Source organism: Salvia hispanica, chromosome 4 (assembly GCF_029641045.1).
Source record: "Salvia hispanica isolate PSC_SH4W2 chromosome 4, Shi_PSC_v1, whole genome shotgun sequence".
Taxonomy (NCBI): Eukaryota; Viridiplantae; Streptophyta; class Magnoliopsida; order Lamiales; family Lamiaceae; genus Salvia; species Salvia hispanica.
This window is the reverse complement of record NC_142695.1, coordinates 49297070-49314325: the sequence shown is the minus strand read 5'-3', so window position 1 is coordinate 49314325 and position 17256 is coordinate 49297070. Positions and strand designations below refer to the sequence as shown.

General features: G+C 36.2%; 4 protein-coding genes across 5 annotated transcripts; 1 reads left to right on the top strand and 3 right to left on the bottom strand.

Moving 5' to 3' along the window:
- Positions 1 to 5519: 5519 nt before the first annotated feature.
- LOC125192382 (2-deoxyglucose-6-phosphatase-like) lies at positions 5520 to 6896 on the bottom strand. Of its 2 annotated transcripts, none has more exons than XM_089069871.1 (5): positions 6764 to 6896; positions 6544 to 6658; positions 6319 to 6473; positions 5982 to 6243; positions 5520 to 5911 (listed from the first exon to the last, which is right to left on the bottom strand). In XM_089069871.1, the coding sequence occupies exons 1-5, from the start codon at positions 6874 to 6876 to the stop codon at positions 5819 to 5821; spliced, it is 738 nt and encodes a 245-aa protein (XP_088925997.1). In that variant the 5' UTR covers positions 6877 to 6896; the 3' UTR covers positions 5520 to 5818. The 2 variants fall into 2 exon arrangements, with proteins under 2 accessions (XP_088925997.1, XP_047945876.1); XM_048089919.2 differs by having other exon boundaries at positions 5520 to 5892.
- LOC125192384 (Phosphatidylinositol N-acetylglucosaminyltransferase, GPI19/PIG-P subunit) lies at positions 6886 to 8995 on the bottom strand. Its single transcript, XM_048089923.2, has 5 exons — positions 8788 to 8995; positions 8277 to 8349; positions 7823 to 7941; positions 7555 to 7681; positions 6886 to 6969 (listed from the first exon to the last, which is right to left on the bottom strand). The coding sequence occupies exons 1-4, from the start codon at positions 8975 to 8977 to the stop codon at positions 7557 to 7559; spliced, it is 507 nt and encodes a 168-aa protein (XP_047945880.1). The 5' UTR covers positions 8978 to 8995; the 3' UTR covers positions 6886 to 6969; positions 7555 to 7556.
- A 150-nt stretch (positions 8996 to 9145) lies between these two features.
- On the top strand, positions 9146 to 12824 carry LOC125192383 (UMP-CMP kinase 3-like). The gene is made up of 10 exons (XM_048089920.1): positions 9146 to 9232; positions 10283 to 10340; positions 10483 to 10537; positions 10690 to 10807; positions 11117 to 11273; positions 11464 to 11544; positions 11638 to 11745; positions 11826 to 11885; positions 12339 to 12393; positions 12570 to 12824. The coding sequence occupies exons 2-9, from the start codon at positions 10311 to 10313 to the stop codon at positions 12348 to 12350; spliced, it is 621 nt and encodes a 206-aa protein (XP_047945877.1). The 5' UTR covers positions 9146 to 9232; positions 10283 to 10310; the 3' UTR covers positions 12351 to 12393; positions 12570 to 12824.
- A 1417-nt stretch (positions 12825 to 14241) lies between these two features.
- LOC125196666 (very-long-chain aldehyde decarbonylase CER1-like) lies at positions 14242 to 17050 on the bottom strand. Its single transcript, XM_048095271.2, has 8 exons — positions 16926 to 17050; positions 16630 to 16847; positions 16302 to 16534; positions 16007 to 16226; positions 15454 to 15817; positions 15257 to 15364; positions 14710 to 15174; positions 14242 to 14629 (listed from the first exon to the last, which is right to left on the bottom strand). The coding sequence occupies exons 1-8, from the start codon at positions 16983 to 16985 to the stop codon at positions 14465 to 14467; spliced, it is 1833 nt and encodes a 610-aa protein (XP_047951228.1). The 5' UTR covers positions 16986 to 17050; the 3' UTR covers positions 14242 to 14464.
- Between the last annotated feature and the right edge of the window lie 206 nt (positions 17051 to 17256).

Sequence of the window (17256 nt, the reverse complement as noted above, 5' to 3'; positions counted from 1 at the left end):
GGATATTTCGTATTTTGCAATGGATATTTCTGTTTATGTTTTATTTATCTTGTTGTGTTGTTTTGGGATCGATTTGCTGATCTTTGTTGGTTGATCTGAGTTTGAAGCTGGTTTGTGAGAAATTCGTTGTTGATCGGAGAAATCTACGTAGATCAGTGGGAATTTGAGGTGGAAATGATGTTTGGTTGTTGTGGATGGCTTGGATCCAGAGTGGATTAAGCGTCCCGTGACTGGATCTGCTTGTTTGAAGTTTCATTTAGTTGTTTAAATTATGCACTCGTTTTACCTCGTCTAGTAGCCGTAGATAGGCCTGCTTATTCGGCCAGTTCCGGTTCTAACCGGACCGGTTGACCGGTTAACCGGTTTTAAATTTTCATAAATTCAAGAACCGGAACCGGAACCGGAACCGGCCGGTTAAGAACCGGTCGATTCCGGTTCCGAACCGGAACCGATGTGTAATTTTAATCCGAATTTATTTATAATTTTAAATAGTTCAATACTAAAAAAATAATAATCCAACATCTAGAATTATAACAAATAATACCTAAAAATTAAAATAAATACACAAAATACAAACCAACAATACAATAATATTCATATATGGATAAGAGTGATGCCAAGTGTAGTAGGTCGGGTCGGACTATTTTATGTTAGCAATTTTTTACTAATACAAAAATAGGAGTTCTAAACTTTAGCAATTTTTTTTTAAAAAAATGAGTTTTAAAATTGAATTTCATTTTCCCTTTTTTGGCTAAACATAGTATTCATTGGAATTTCCAATACTAATTGATATTGTTGTGACTATTTGGTTATACTGGAACACTTAATAAATTATTCACAAATATGTTAAAATTGTATGTTAAATGAATTGTTACATAAATTTGTAATAAATATATCATATGAAATGATATTGTATTTGTATAAGTTCTTTTGAAAACTAAAAACAAACTTATGATGTTCTACTCATTGTAGTTAGTTCATAAAAAATGGATTAGGAAAATAATTATAGATTCAAAGTATCACAGATTAAACATTTAAATCTAAAAATTACTCAATGTTTCAAACTATTTTACTTTAATTCAAAATTAATTCAATAAATTAGATTTTTTAGCATATTAAATTATAAAAAAATAAAATTGAATTATAATCCGGTTCCCGGTTAGGAACCGGTCGGTTCCGGTTTCGAACCGGAACCGGTGTTATTTAAAAATTTGGAACCGGTACCGGAACCGGAACCGAATTTTCCGGTTCCGGTTCCTCAATTAACCGGTCGGTTCCGGTTCCGATTCCGGTTAACCGAGAACCGGAGAACCGTTTAAGCACCCCTAGCCGTAGATCTGCCTTAGTTTTAACTGTTCTTCGTTTTTACTGCTTTTAATTTCGTCTGCTTCGTGTCGATTTACGTTTCTGCTCTGTTTCTTAACTGGTTATTTCCTGGTAAATGTTGAAGAAGATGATGTCGTTGTTAGTTGGTCCTTTAGTTAGTTATTTTGCAGCTTTTCAATCGTACTCTACCTTTTCAGAAAATGGTCCCCACATTCAGTTGTTTTCTTAGGTCTGGGTAATTTAGGGAATAGTTTTCTTAGATCTAGTAATCGCCTCGCTTGTTCCAGTTTATATGCATGTTTCCTGTTTCTGCCTAGATCTAGCTGTTAGGGTAACATATTTCTATTACCAAGTCTAGGAGTAAAGCTCAACCCTAAAAATGCGTAGCAGCAGCCAATAAAAATAGTTCCCGAGTCTTTGAACATGTTTATTTGCGCATTCATCTCTGTGGGATCGATCCCTACTTCCCTGTGCTAATTTTAGTATACGTGGTTGAGGGTTTTGAAGAGGTATTCTGTGTGTCCGACGACCGAGATCTTTCAACGATCCGTGAGTTCCTAGACCCTGTGATCTAGTGGATTCGCTGGACTCAAGAAGCTTGATATTCTTTACTGTGCACACAGTCTAGCTGCAGCTACTTCACAATGTCAAAAAAGTCCATTTTAATTTGTGTCACTATCAATTATAGTATTATACTTAAAAATTTATATTTCAAAGTCAATAAAGTGCTTAAGCATTACTATGTTAAATATAAATAACCTTTCACTTATTATTGGAGAAAAGTTTTTAAATTATAGATCATGTAAAGTTTAAGTCTTTTAAAGTGTCTAAACAATTTATGTATTATTTGTAAATAGGAGTACAATAATAATAATAATAAAAGTAGATGAAAAGTTAAAAGTTAAAATCATAAACAATTTTGATTTTAATTATATTTTTAATTAATAATAAAAGAAATTGTAATTTACTTTTAAACTTTGTAACAATAGAAGAATATGTAATTTACTTCCAAACTCATATTGCAAATTTGCAATGTCAAAAAATTCTATTTTAATTTGTGTACTATCAGTTACTTATACTTATAATATCTCAAATTTAATAAAGTTTCTAAATATATTTTTAAAAATAAAATCTCTCAAACTTAACAAGTGCTTAAGCAATACTACTATTTTAAAAATAAGATAACCTTTCACTTATTATTAGAGAAAGGTTTTCAAATTTTAGATCATTTAAAATTTAAGTCTATTAAAGAGCCAAAACAATATATGTATTGCTTGTAAATAGAATAATAATAATAATAATAATAATAATAATAATAATAATAATAATAATAATAATAATAATAAAAAGTAGATAACAAGTTAAAAGTTAAAATCATAAACAATTTTAATTTTATTATATTTTTTATTAATAATAGAAGAATTTGTAATTTACTTTTAAACTTTGCCACGATAGAAGAATCTGTAATTTACTTCCAAATTTTGTCAAAGTCTCATATTGCAAATTTGTAATGTCAAAAATGTCTATTTTAATTTGTGTACTATTAGTTACTTATACTTATAATATCTCAAATTCAATAAAGTTTCTAAATATATTTTTAAAAATAAGATCTCTCAAAGTTAACAAGTGCTTAAGAAATACTACTATTTTAAAATTAAGATAACCTTTCACTTATTATTAGAGAAAAGGTTTTCAAATTTTAGATCATTTAAAGTTTAAGTCTATTAAAGAGCCTAAATAATATATGTATTGCTTGTAAATGGGAGTATAATAATAATAATAATAATAATAATAATAATAATAATAATAATAATAATAATAATAATAATAAAAGTAGATAACAAGATAAAAGTTAAAACCATAAACAATTTTAATTTTTATTATATTTTTAGTTAATAATAGAAGAAATTGTAATTTACTTTCAAATTTTGTCACAATAGAAGAAATTGTAATTTACTTCCAAATTTTATTAAAGTCTCGTAAGTCATATTGCAATGTTAAAAAAAGTCAATTTTAATTTGTGTCACTATCAAATATCTCAAAGTCAAATGTCTAAACATTATTTTAAAAATAAGATCTCATAAAGTTAATAAAGTGCTTAAAAACTACTCCCTCCGTCCCCCATTAAGAGTCACACTTTTCCATTTCGGTCCGTCCCCAATTAAGAGTCGCACTTCATTTTTACCATAAATAGTAAGTAGGTCTCACATTCCACTAACTCAACTCACTCACATTTTATTATAAAACCAATATAAAAAAATGGGTCCTACATTCCACTAACTTTTTCAACCAACTTTTCTTTACATTTCTTAAAACCCGTGTCCGGTCAAAGAGTGACTCCTAATAGGGGACGGAGGGAGTAGTATGTTAAAACTAGTACAAAACAATAAGGCTAGTTCGGTTATAACCGATAACTGACCGGTTCTAACCGAGTCGGTTAATTAAGTAACCGAACCGAAGATCGGATCGATTCCGGTTAGTTTTTTTATGGAATTTTGGGGTCGGTTAACCGACATGAATACCCACCCCTAGTGAACACCATGGCACAAATTTTATATTTTCAATTTAATCTCAACTTTTAAAAGTAAGTGAAGTAAATACTCCCTCCGTCCCTCATAATTTGTCCCGGCACGGATTTTAAAAAATGTAATAGAAAGTGGGTTGAAAAAGTTGGTGGCATGTGGGTCCTACTTTTATATATTAGTTTTATAATAAAATGTGAGTGGAAATGAATTAGTGGAAATATGAGGTCGGTCCACTACAAAAAATGGTAAAAGTGAAAGGTGACAAATATTTAGGGACGGACAGAAAAGGAAATAGGTGACAAATTTTAAGGGGAGGAGGGAGTAATATTTTACTATGTTGCTCCTCTTCGTACTTGTCGTGCGAACTTCATTCATGGCGGGCAACCAGACAGTTTAGCCGAGGAAATTGAAAATATGGTTCGCTCCTATATATCTTGTACAGTATATGCTTGCCCTTTTTAAACTAATGAGTACTGATGTCTCTTAGTTTGTAACTTCAGAGGCTTGTCCAATCTTGGCTGAATAACCGTTTTAGTGAATTTCATCTTTGTTGTGTATGTACTAGATTTGTCCCTTGCACTTATCTACTTCTCTTGATATGATTTGCGACAAGTCCTGACTATTCGCACTTGGCTAGTAGAATTTTGTTTCTGAATGGTAATTGATGTCCTGACTGGCATTGCTTTAGTTTAGTAAATCTGATATGGTTGAAATTTCTGTTTGAGCACTAGGAATCTGTAATTAGGGCAAGTAATGCATCCTTAACAAACAAAAGTATTGATGATGTACTTTATTGAGTTCTTTCATTCCCAACGTGATTATTGATATTCAAGGAGCATCTTGATGGAGGGTAAGTTTCTCCTTAATTCTCCATCTTATACTTCTTATCTGCATTGACCGATATCTCTCGCTGCAGAATGTTATCAGCCACACTTGATTGCTCCTTAGCAAGGTTATAAACGACTTATTTCAGAGGGCCTGCTGAAGCAACTGTTGATACTCTAAGTAGTTCCTAAATGGGATGCAATATTAACATTGCTACGTACTCTATTTCGGCATCAATGACCACGGAAACCATTTTTCAGGTTCACTTTGTCTTGAAGGAACTAGTGAGGAAGTCAATTGGAGAGTGTCATCGTCAGGTGACCTTCTGACATGACTTGATTTGTGATTCTGGTTTGAAATACATCAAACGGAGCTGGAATTGAGACGATTCCCAAGTCCGCAATCAACTAAAGCAGCCACGACCAATGAATCTCTAAAACAACCATTAGATTGGTTGATATGGAAGCATCATATCTGACTGTGGAGTTCTTCCGCAGACTTCCTGAGGAAGTTGAGAGATTAGGAAACCCGGGTGGGAATCCACAGGGACAATCCACATGGCAGCTCAGCAGCTGAGGCAGTAGCTATTGATCCAAATTTCCCGTTTTATGATGTCGTTTTGGTCGCGTTACAACTAGGCGACTTGCTGGATGAAGATCCAACCTTGATGGAGAAGAGGCAGCAGATGGCAAAACGGCTTGAACTGTACAAGAAGGCGAGGGATGAGGTCGATTCTGTATCATTGGCAAGATATTTTGTATATTAAGATGCTTCATAACGATCTATAGCAGACAGAGGTTGTACATTCATCAATTCTTGCATTACCCCTATAATTTACCAGTGTACAGAACCAAGATGTAAGTTTTGAATTTAGTACTATAATTCAGGTACAAGAGCAAAGGGTACAGTTTCATTTAAAAGGGGCAAGTTATTGTCTCGTATATGTTGAAAGAATGGATTTTTTTTTCTATAACTAGAGCTACAAATACAACAGGTCAATCAATGCACCCCTGGCCACATTCCCAGCTCATGTAACTTTGAGCTCCTCTTTCTTCTTGGAAATTTCTTCTAGAGCAGTCCACAACTTCGTCTCGGTATAATCCTTGATCACCATAGCTGCCCCAGCTCCCGTCAACATGCTTTCAGGATTCCTTAGAGCTAGGCCAACCACTGGCATCCCAGCAGCCATCCCAGCTTTTATTCCAGACACAGAATCCTTCATTTATGCAAACAAACTAGGAATTCAATGGAAGACCACATTGTTAAGTAGTATCAAAGTTGATGTTAGAGAAAAGCTAGCCATACCTCAAAGACAAATGCATGATCAGCAGATACTCCAAGTCCCTTCAGAGCATTCAAGTAGGGGTCCGGGAAAGGCTTTGGTCGTTCACACTCGTTTCCAATCACAACTAGTTCGAAGAACTCGTCAAGCCCCAGCAATGAGATCAGCATCTCCGCGTTAGCCCTTGGAGCATTGGTGACTGCAGCGCGTCTCAGACCCTTGTCCTCCACCCATCTGCACAACGCGTCAAGCCCAGCAACCGGCTCCGTTTGTTCTGCAGCCAGTCTGCTTGTTTACGTTAGCACGGAGTACAAAATTATCTACAAGCCAACAGTTTAGGTGTATGTAGTTTAGTAGTACCTTCGAAACATAGCCTCCTTGTCAACAAAAAATTTCCTAGCTCTTTGGAGATCCCAATCTGGGAAGAGAACCTGACAGAGTTCCTCATTATGCTTGCCACTAATATTAGTTATGAAGAATTCCTCAGTTATGGGATCTCCACCATTGTATCCTAGCTGTAATGACATCAAAAGTTGAGCTAAGTAGAGGAGGAAAGAAAAAGGATTATAGGGGGAGGGAGAAAACCTCTTGAAGCATTTCTCTAAATGCATAGTAATGGATAGGATCAGAATCAGCTAGTGTTCCATCAATATCGAATAGGATTGCTTCCAGTGGAGCAACCGGTGCAAGTGAAGAGCACCTAATAATATGATGTAACGCAAAATCCCATCAAACCATTTTGCAAACTTGAACTATAAGAATAATGGGAGTTGAGACAGAGCTCCAATTGAGAGAAAGAGAGTACCTTGGCGTGGACGAAGAAGACATCCGAAAAGAGTAGGTGGGAGGAGCAAATTGGGAGGTGTACGAAGGAGGAAGCTTTGGCAGAAAAGGGGAGAATAGCTGAAGCGCCGCCATAACTACACCACCAATGCTATTTCAATTCTTCCAAATCTCTTCTTGTGTGAATCTATGTCCCTCCACGAATTCCGGTGGCCTACAATCTTGCATCTTCAACCCAATATAAATGTCAACATCTATTGCCTATTTTCTAATATTCGCATATACTGTACTCTACTAGTATTTTAAAATGTTATTCTTGATGCATTATAATCAGCATCACTCTCATTTATAATACATATTCAATTTAATTTTAATACCATAAAATTTCTAATTGACATTATTACAAAATTTGATTTATTATTTTATTCAATAATTTAAGCATAAACAAATTTTGTATTTTTAATTTTCTTTCTGTACATAACATTTTCTTGGACCTAAAAATTCACGAAATTTTGGACCTTCGGAATTTTTCCAAAATTAATTTTCTCCAAGATTATCAAATTATTCGAGGCCAAGGCAGCAACATGTTATTATCAAATCTGTGTGCAGGCTGGAAACTGACCTTCAGTTCCAAAGTTCAACACAATTAAATCATAAGTACATGGTAAAGACATGGAGATAGCTGTAATAACATTCACCACAAATCACTTGGTCTAATTTTGTTTCATAAACTCTACGAGGTAACTGGAAAAATGAGAAAGTCCTACAATCTAACTTTAGATACATGTAGAATGATCTCATCAAATCAAACACCTTCATTTGAAGCTGTCGAACATGATTTTGTTAATTCTGTTAATGCCTATGTCAGATATAGGCTCAATTGGCTGCTCGTCATCATCTACAAAAGGGACATTGCTCAGCATTTCCCTACTAAATTCATCTGCAAATAGGGCAGAAGTGAAAAGGTTACTACTATCTTTGATGCTACATGAGAACACATTTTTATCAATCCTTATTGATGATTCTGGACCAGAGAATATCATGAGTACAGTGTAAGAAAAAACCTAGGAAGTAAATTTACCAAACATTATATTTAAGGAGGTAGGAGGAGGAGTTGCCATAAAGTTCATGCCAATATAAAATGTGATGGCCAGCACAATCGTCACCATCACGTAAGTTGGCACCGCCAAAGCCCAATACCTGAAAAGGTTTTCAAGATATCACTACAAGGCATGTACTGCTATATAGAAGACATTAACCAAGGGTAATGTGTTATTCATCGATTCCATTGCTAAACTCCTCAATCTGATAGTTTTAAGTTTGTAGAGGAAACTTGATTTATGTTTCTACTATTTTTGACCAGCACTCTATCTATCATAACTTGTTGAGACAAAGTGTATAACTTAACAAGACTAGAGGAATTTTGTTCATCTTAGTTGCCTTAAATTTTCCATGATAATTGCAGGAGTAAGCATATTATTTGCATTTTAGAGAGAATGCGCAACAAAAGCAAGCAAGCATATGAAAGCACGAACCTGCTTGGATAGTAATAGATCCCGATAGAATGCAACCAATGGTCAGGAACATACGCCCACACGATGAATATGACTGTTGCGCGAGAAAAAAAGAACCTGTTAGCTGCTATTCTAATTATATAACCTTCAAGATTCTGCAAGCTCCAACAAACATGAGAAACTACACATGAATACTTATCATATCATCCTTGCATCTTCAATCACAGTCCCATATGGTCCATCTACATATATGTACCGCCACAAGCAATCAAGAAAATACATAATCGATCCAATGACGCTTTATCATTAATATGCTTCAATAATGTCCAGCATATTAAAACTCTAGTGACAATATACATCATAATTTACAATTCCACACAAGCCCTAAAAATTAATCACGAATTAATCCGTCGTATTCACACAATTCAAAGATAAATTAGGAACGATAAGCAAAAATTGAGAAAAATGCACAATCAATACTAATCATAGAAATAGAGTGGGTGATTATTCGAAAGGAGCAGATGAATCGGACCTGTAAAAACAACGGTGGTGATGGATCCGACGAATCCATAAACCTCAGAGAGTTTGGGGCCGTGCTCGCCGGAGACGCCTAATTCGGTCTGGGAGCGGTGATCGGCGTCGGAGAAGGAGACGTTGGCTGCCCGGGTCTTGGAGAAGCTCAGAATCCGTCGTGGGCTATTCACAGAGCAACGCTCTTCCATCCTAATTTTGGTTGCTGTGATAAAAAACGTAATCATATACCACGACTTTAGTATCACGCAAAGTAGAAGCTTGGGAAACTTAAAAACGCTAAAACGCAACTATAAAGTATTTATTACTATAATAATGATATCTTAATTACAAAGGTTACAGTTGGTTGCATTGCCATACCCATATGCTATACAAATCGGAGGCGCTCCTACATATAGATCTCCTCTTATTTCCCTCTCTTTCTTCCAATTCTTCACAACAATTTGGTGAGTTCCACATCTTTCTTTGTCTCCTCGATCCTTTATTAGTAAGGGACTGCGTTTAATTTATGATATTGGTGACTGGATTAGACCACGTAGAGATTTGAAGAAAGTTGGATATCATAGAACGAGTATGAGATTTATGTTGATCTTTTCCTCCTGTTTGGTATCTTTTTGACATTCTATTTTGCTTAATTTTGAGCTATCGTGTCCTTTTTCTGTTGTGTGGTGAATAATTTGAGCAATGGCTGGTTTGATCTCACAATCTATTATGCGATTGGTGAAACTCCAGATCGCGGGAAAATGGATGATCCTCATTGTCTATCTTTTTAGTTGCTTGGAAGATTTCCGTGAATTTGTAGTCAATTGAAAGATTGGATCTTTTTTTTTTATTTAATTTATTCTGTTGGTGAGATGATTTTCTATTTGATTCTGGACTGTCTTTGATGAGATATCATCTTCTTTCGTACTTTTATGTGCTATTGTTTTTAATTCGGCCTTTTTCTATGTGGATTTGATTCCGAAATAATGTTCTTTGATGCGCAATGCCACTGTTTAAAGGATCCAAACCAAATGCGTATTCCATGCATTCAAGTTTACTTTTGCTTTCTGTCTTTATTGTTTTCATATTTAATGAAAAGATGTTTGAACCTATATTATATTGTAAGACTAGTTTTTTCTATAGATTTGACCTTCTTCAATCATAAAGATCTTCATATTTTGGCTACATGCTGATAATGTTATCTGAATTTAAGCCTACAAGAATCTAGTTTTCTTTTGTGTTTAATGCTAAGCTGTGACCGTGATTAAAAATGCTTGATCTCTCCGTTCTTCGTAAAGTATTTTGTTTGTTGTCCATGCTTGAAATACATGATGTTGAGATCTCCACAAAAATTAGAAAATTTATGCAAGAAAGTAGTGCTGCTTTTGTTTCAGCTTTAATCAATCAATCTAACTACTTACAAATTTTCCGATTCTTGATTTCTTTGGCTTCTCTCATGTAATCCAATAAGAGCATGAATCTAACTGCCATTGGCTTATTTGCTTGTCTTTCAGATAATTTACTAGATTTTCTGCGGCTGCTATGGGGACTGTTGTGGATGCTGCAAACAAGGTATTTTCTTTCAATCTGGTTGATTGTCATTCTTGAGAATCCTTTCTTTCGATCTGGATTCAAGACAGCTAATTAAGAAGAGCAGTTTTAATAGATATTTGGATCTTCTATCTTGCAAGATACTCACACATTATTTGGTCAGGAAGCAAATGGAAGAGCACCAATCAACAAGAAGGTCACCGTTGTCTTTGTTTTGGGTGAGTTAACACTTTCCTTTCAAAAGATTTATGTTGTCTTGCTCCCACTTGTAGTTTCCGTGTTTCTCATACATGTAAAACCTTTTTTTAACTGAGATCTATATAGATACTATCCTGATACATACATGCTTTTTCTCTTTAAACTCGAGCAGGTGGTCCAGGCAGTGGTAAGGGCACGCAGTGTGCAAACATCGTCGAACATTTTGGTTATACTCACCTGAGTGCAGGTGATCTTCTCCGAGCAGAGATCAAATCTGGTTCTGAGAATGGGTAAAGCTTTTTTTCTAGCTCAAACACTATCTATTATGTGGGTTGTTTTTTATATAGGCAGAAGAAAAGATGTTTTTACTGAAGAAGAGTTGCTTTGTCTTTCCTAATTGCTCTTTTACTCATCTTGATATTGTATGGAGTCCTTAGGTTTCTGGTACTGTTTAACCATGGACCTTGATCTAAGATTGTGGTTGGCTAATAAACACTGAACGAACTAATAATATAGTCACTTTCTTAAAATAATGCATTTGTCTCAAGGCATAAGTGTTTTCTTTGTTTTCATCTTACAGTTTCTATGGTTACCTGTAGGACTATGATTCAAAACATGATCAAGGAGGGAAAAATTGTACCTTCAGAGGTGACAATCAAGCTTCTGAAACGAGCAATAGAGGAAAACGGAAACGACAAGTTTCTTATTGACGGTTTCCCACGTAATGAGGAGAATCGTGCGGCATTTGAGTCTGTAGTAAGTTTATGTTTACTATATATATGCATATCGAGTTATTTGATATGATTGATGTCTTCCTTGCATTAGCATTTGGCATGCTAATATGAGATGGTTTACAACATCCCAAAAGCAAGTAATACATCTTATGATCATCCCCTGGCTGTTCGATCCATGATTCCATGTTACAGCTTGCTTTTTCTTTCCGCAGACCGGCGTCCAGCCAGAATTTGTACTTTTCTTTGACTGTTCTGAGGAAGAAATGGAGAAACGCTTGCTGGGTAGAAACCAGGTTACATATATAATAAGTGTTCTAATCAGCTTTCTTCTTCTAGTGGTGTCTGTATTCATCTTCACTCCTTTTTAAATTTCTCTTCCTGTATAGGGTAGGGAGGATGATAATATCGAGACTATAAGGAAGAGATTTAAGGTTTACTTGGAATCTAGTCTCCCAGTTATTGAATATTACAGTGCAAAAGGCAAGGTTAAGAAGGTAATTTAATCACCATTTGCACCTTTGTTTGTATAGTCAGAAGAAGCCAACTATAATACTTGATGTTTCCTTGGAATTAGATTGATGCCACAAGACCAGTTGGAGAAGTTTTTGAGGCAGTCAAAGCAATTTTCACCAAGGTTAGCATTACTGCTCTTCCAGTGGAATGATACATAAAAGTGCTCCCAGATGACGTCATGCGACACACCCTGAAGTAAACATCACTTGGTGTAGCGTAAAGTAGAATGCTCTTATTATGGTGTTCTAATGAATTACTTACTATTTTACGAAAAAAAATTTATGTTACCTGCCACTTTCAGTCTTGGTCACAAACTGACTACACTGGTATGACAAATAAATAGCAAATTTCAATTGTTAATAGATTCAAGTGAGTCAGATACAAGGATTTCTCTCATTGTGGAAAGGAGTCATGGTGTACGTAGAATTCAAATTTCAGTAACCAATTATTGACCAGTTTGTACTGTTTCTGGGCTGGGAGATCAGCTGAGTTGGAATCTACAATTTTTTAGGAATATGATCACACCCTTTGCATCAATATCCTCCTATGTAATAAATTTTCTCTCTTGACACAGGTTGCTGCTTAAATTTGGGACTTCACTCATCATTTTGCACCAGATATCAGTGTAGGTAATGATTTACTAACTACTTGATATACTGCATTTTGTGATGAGTCAGTCCTATAAATTGAACAGACTCAACAGACACTGCTCTGATAATTACGCAGAAATTGTGTATTCCGCTTCTTATATTGTTTGTATTTTGGTGCAACGGTACCTCAAAGTTTTATTGGTTTTCTTGGGCAGGCAGTTATGAGATATATGGCTTGACGAAGTCTGTGTGTCATCACTGGATTTCTTCCCCTTAGGTGGAAGGCTTACATTTTTACTTTTTTTTTCGATTTTATTGTTGTGAGGTTTCTTGCCTCTATATTGTTTTACCATAGTGTCTCAACGAGGTTATTGCCTCTATATATGCTCTCATATATATCTAATATACGAACAGCTGAATTCTCCTATGTTTTATATTTCTTAGTAATAAGATTGCTACATGTTCATTCATCCTTTATTTGTTTGCTCTAAATTATGGATTTATTTTAATGCAGAGAATTATTTGATTATTTGGACGATTATATACTTCATCTGTCACTAAATTAATTCTTCATATATGGTCTGAATCCATCACTAATTTTAAAATACATTACAGTATCCACATTGGTAAAATAGTTCAAAATTGAACTCACTTGTAGTAATAGAAACTCTGAGAAAACTACAAGGAAAGAGTCAATAATTAATTTAACACAGTCCCAGCACGGCCCTCTATTTAATTTTCAATTTTTATTTATCAAACTCCACTTTGACTAAACATGTGACTTCTATTCGGTCATCTCCAAATTCAAAAAATCACCATTCTTTTTTTTTCAAATAATTTACCGCTGAATCCAATTCAACTTATTCAACCTTTGTAAGAATTCTTCTCTGTCACAATCTTGATTTAATTCTCTCATCATAACTATATAAGCAATCAGATCAACCTCATTTCTCAACACCAAAAACAGAGCATTTTACAAACAAACTTGATCAAGCATGGGATCATTCACCTCCATTTCTCTCACCTTCCTCAACAAAATTTCCGACCAAAATGACCGGATAACTGCAGCTTCCGACTTCGACGGGAGCTCGGAGACTGAGCTCTACTGTTCCATATGCCTAAACGACATATGCGGCGGCGATGGGTGCCGGAAGCTGCCGGAATGCGGCCACACCTTCCATTCGAGGTGCATTGATGTGTGGCTTCAATCACACTCCACGTGTCCTCTTTGCAGAGCTCAACTGCCTCAGATTATTTCACTCAATCGGAGTCAATACGAGTGGAAAGATGTCGTGTCCACGCTTTTGGCGCTGATTAACGATTTTCTGCACAAAATGTGCAATCCTCTCAACGATGAGCTCTCGTCCATGCTGTGTGCCAACATTTAATGCTTCTTGATCTTGTTTTGTTTGTTGATTCTTTGTATGTGAATTACAGTTGTTGCGACAGAAAAAATCGTTTTGTAATCTTGTGTTCTTGTAGTAAATATTGAATGAACCTAATTAATACAAAAACAAACCAATGGGCGGTTCTAATCAGACCAGAAAACCGATTACACGAAGGGCATGGGAATCGGACAGAATAAGATTTCGGTCTACTAATTGGCCGGTTCCGAAGAACCGATTTTTTCATTCAATTTTAATTTGATGTTATTCAAATAAAAATTTATACAATTCAATATCGATAAAAATTAACAATCCAACACTAAAAATATAACAATTCATGAATTTAATACCTAAAAATTAAAATACAAACCAACAATATTCATTATCTAATACCTAAAAATTTGATAATCCAATACTTGAATGTTCAGTAATCTAATAACTAAAAAAACTAAACAATTAAATACGTACAAACATTTAGATATTTGTATTAGTGTACGTTAAATAATTATAAAATATAAAATTGAAATTGAAATTTAATAGGGTCCCAGGAGAGAACCGAGCATAATCGGTACCATAACCAGACCGGAAACCAATCCTTTGGTCTTGATTCATTGCAAAACCGGTTGAAATTGGTCCGGTCGGATAACCGAATAAGCACACATGTACTGTAGTAAGAAAGAGAAATTGCATGAGAAAATAAATGGAGTACATATATATGGTGGTGGTCATTTGGAAATGGTTGTGGGGCGAAAGCCATGTCTAATAGCAGCCTCCCAAATCTTGTCGACGTCGAACATGGAGTGGCCGCACTCGTGCACGTCCCACCCCTCGAGGGCGTGCAGTATTCCGGCCACGCGCGCAGCACTCATGACTCTTCTCGGCAGCCAATTCTACCAAAACATGCCTTAAATATGTGGGAAACAGAGGACCTGAAATGCATCTCGAAACAGAGTAAGTCTACACTACTAACCTCACAAGAATGAAGATTTTGGAGAGAAGGAGGGGCGATCATGGAAGGAGTGTGGCAGTACGAGGCGTCGTCCCGCTCCTTTTTTGGCGGGAAATGGGAGAAAGGAATGAAGAGAGTATTCCCCTTTGGTGCCTTGAGCTGTTCATCCCTTGATAATCCATCTCCAACTATCCATACCTTCTGACTCTGACTTTTGGACACTGCAACTTCACCCTTAGTTGCCGCGGATAGCTTAAGCATCTCCTTTTCGTAGAATGTTGCAACCTGAATGCCGCGTTGGAGCAAAGCGGATACGACGGCGAAAGCAAGTTTGGAGAGAGCGCCACGGAATAGGATTTCGGTTGTTCCTGTGGGAATGCTGTTTAGCACAATGGCTACTGCTAGACTGCTTCCATCAACAACTTTTGCTTTCAGTTTTGGGTATCTTTCAATGAAAAATTCTCCACTTCTGTTCACTTCCTGGCTCTGATAATTCACCAAATAGCTTCATTTTAGCATGACTAGTGTCTACTGTATTTCATAATTGGTTAAGGTTAGGAGGACTTGCCTGATTGAGCAATCCTAGGCTTATGACTTTGGAGCCTCGTACATCAGCTTCGAGAATGGCTTCTTCGATTAAGGTATTGATACGTTGTCGTTGCCATTTGAGGCCATACTACACGTATATTTGGGCGATGAAGGCTTGATATAACATGACAACATGCATGACTATATATAATATATATATATGGTGTGTTTAATTACCTGTATACTATAACGTGGGATGGTCCACGTCTGTAGCTTGAGTTTTCCGAACATGTTTGTCTCTACAAGAAAGGTGCTGCCACCATTGATGAAGGTGAGCAGCCATGACAGAGGAGGCCACGCGCTCCATTTGGATTCATGAGGCCTTGAAGCGAACGAGGCGAATCCAAGGCGGAGGTGGAAGATGGATTCCGGCATGGTTAAGTGGGTGAGGTGCACCACGTCGGGAATCTCCTGTGGCCTCTCGAGTGAGCTCTCGTAGAGGGCATCGGATGACCTGTCAGCAGTGCCATGGATGTAGTCGTACAGCGGCATGAAGAGACAATAGTTGGTCCGGAACTGACTGTGATGCAGCGAGTGGAACCTGATAGACATGACAATCATATAAAATCGAATATATAGATTGCGTTCAGTTCGTTAAATAAGATAATTAAACGATCTCATATATAGTCATAAGTAAAGTAAACATAGAAACTGAACGACCCCGTATAGAGTCACAAGTAAACATGACAACTGAACGACACCATACACAGTCATAAGTAAACATACTTACGAAGGCGTATACATGAAGTATTTGAGAGGAGGGAAGACGGAAAAGAGGCATTTAGGGATGAACTCGAAGTTGCAGTGCCCCATATTGTTCATGAAATCAATGTAGGTTATGTATCCAAAGATAGAAGCCAAGGAAGCCACGCCCATAAAAAAGGTTCCAAAAAGTGGAATCCCAAACAGCATAAAGTAGGCTATGTGCTCTGCAAAGGGATGTATCACAGCTGCATGATCATCATAAACGCCGTTAACTTCTCACCCCCACAAAACACAAAACAAAAACACCATAATTTGCTTACATGAAATGGGCTCGGTGACGATGGAGGAGTGGTGGTGAGAATGGTATCTAGAGTAGAGATAATGGTGGTGCAGAGCTCTGTGCAGCCAGTAGTAGAGGAACTCGATGGGGCCGGCATGGAGCAATGCAGTTATAACGACGCCGTCAGTCCTCCACGCCGGCAAGGAAGAGGAGGCTGGCAGTATGGAGTTGAAAAAGTAGAAGAGAAGTCCGTTCAACAGAATTTGATCATCCCTAAATGCAACAGACATTTAGCAATTTGAAAGAAATTTAAAAAAAAAAAAAAAAAAGTGAGTACTCCTACTAGAAAGAAAATATATGGAGCAGACCAGTTGGTCTCTCTGTCAACTTGTTGGAATTCGATTGGTCTTTGAGAGATCTTGTTGTTGCCTTTAGCAGTTCTGTGGCGAGAGAAGGATATCCAAATCTGGTTGTGGAGAGCTCTTGAGAGCAGAAATGGGAGGATCAGGAGATTAAAGTAGTCCAACTCCAACCCATTTTTGGCTTTTGCTACAGAATGCATTGCCCATGGAGCCAACATTATATACTACAAATCAAATTGTGTTAAGATTGATGAAAACGATAAACATAAGAGTTGTACGTGATGACAAACAGACTAGAGTACCTTTAAACTTCCAAGAGGCTTCCATGGCCAATCGGTAAGCATTCCTGGTTTGGTAGCCATTTTCTTGATGTTTTTTTCTGTCTGAATATCAGCCTCTTAAATAGAAAAAATGTCACGAAAAATTTAAAAGAATTTTTTTAAAACAAATAAAATCAAGGACAATATATATGTTACATGTAAGTATACTAATATATTTATACTCTCTTTTTGTAGAAAGTACAGTTAACCTAACTTTTCTGTCTCCACATGCTCCGGCAAGTGTAGTAGTAAAAGATAAATTTTGGCTAAAGTGTCAGTTATTATAAACTTACAAATTTTACCTCAAAAATAT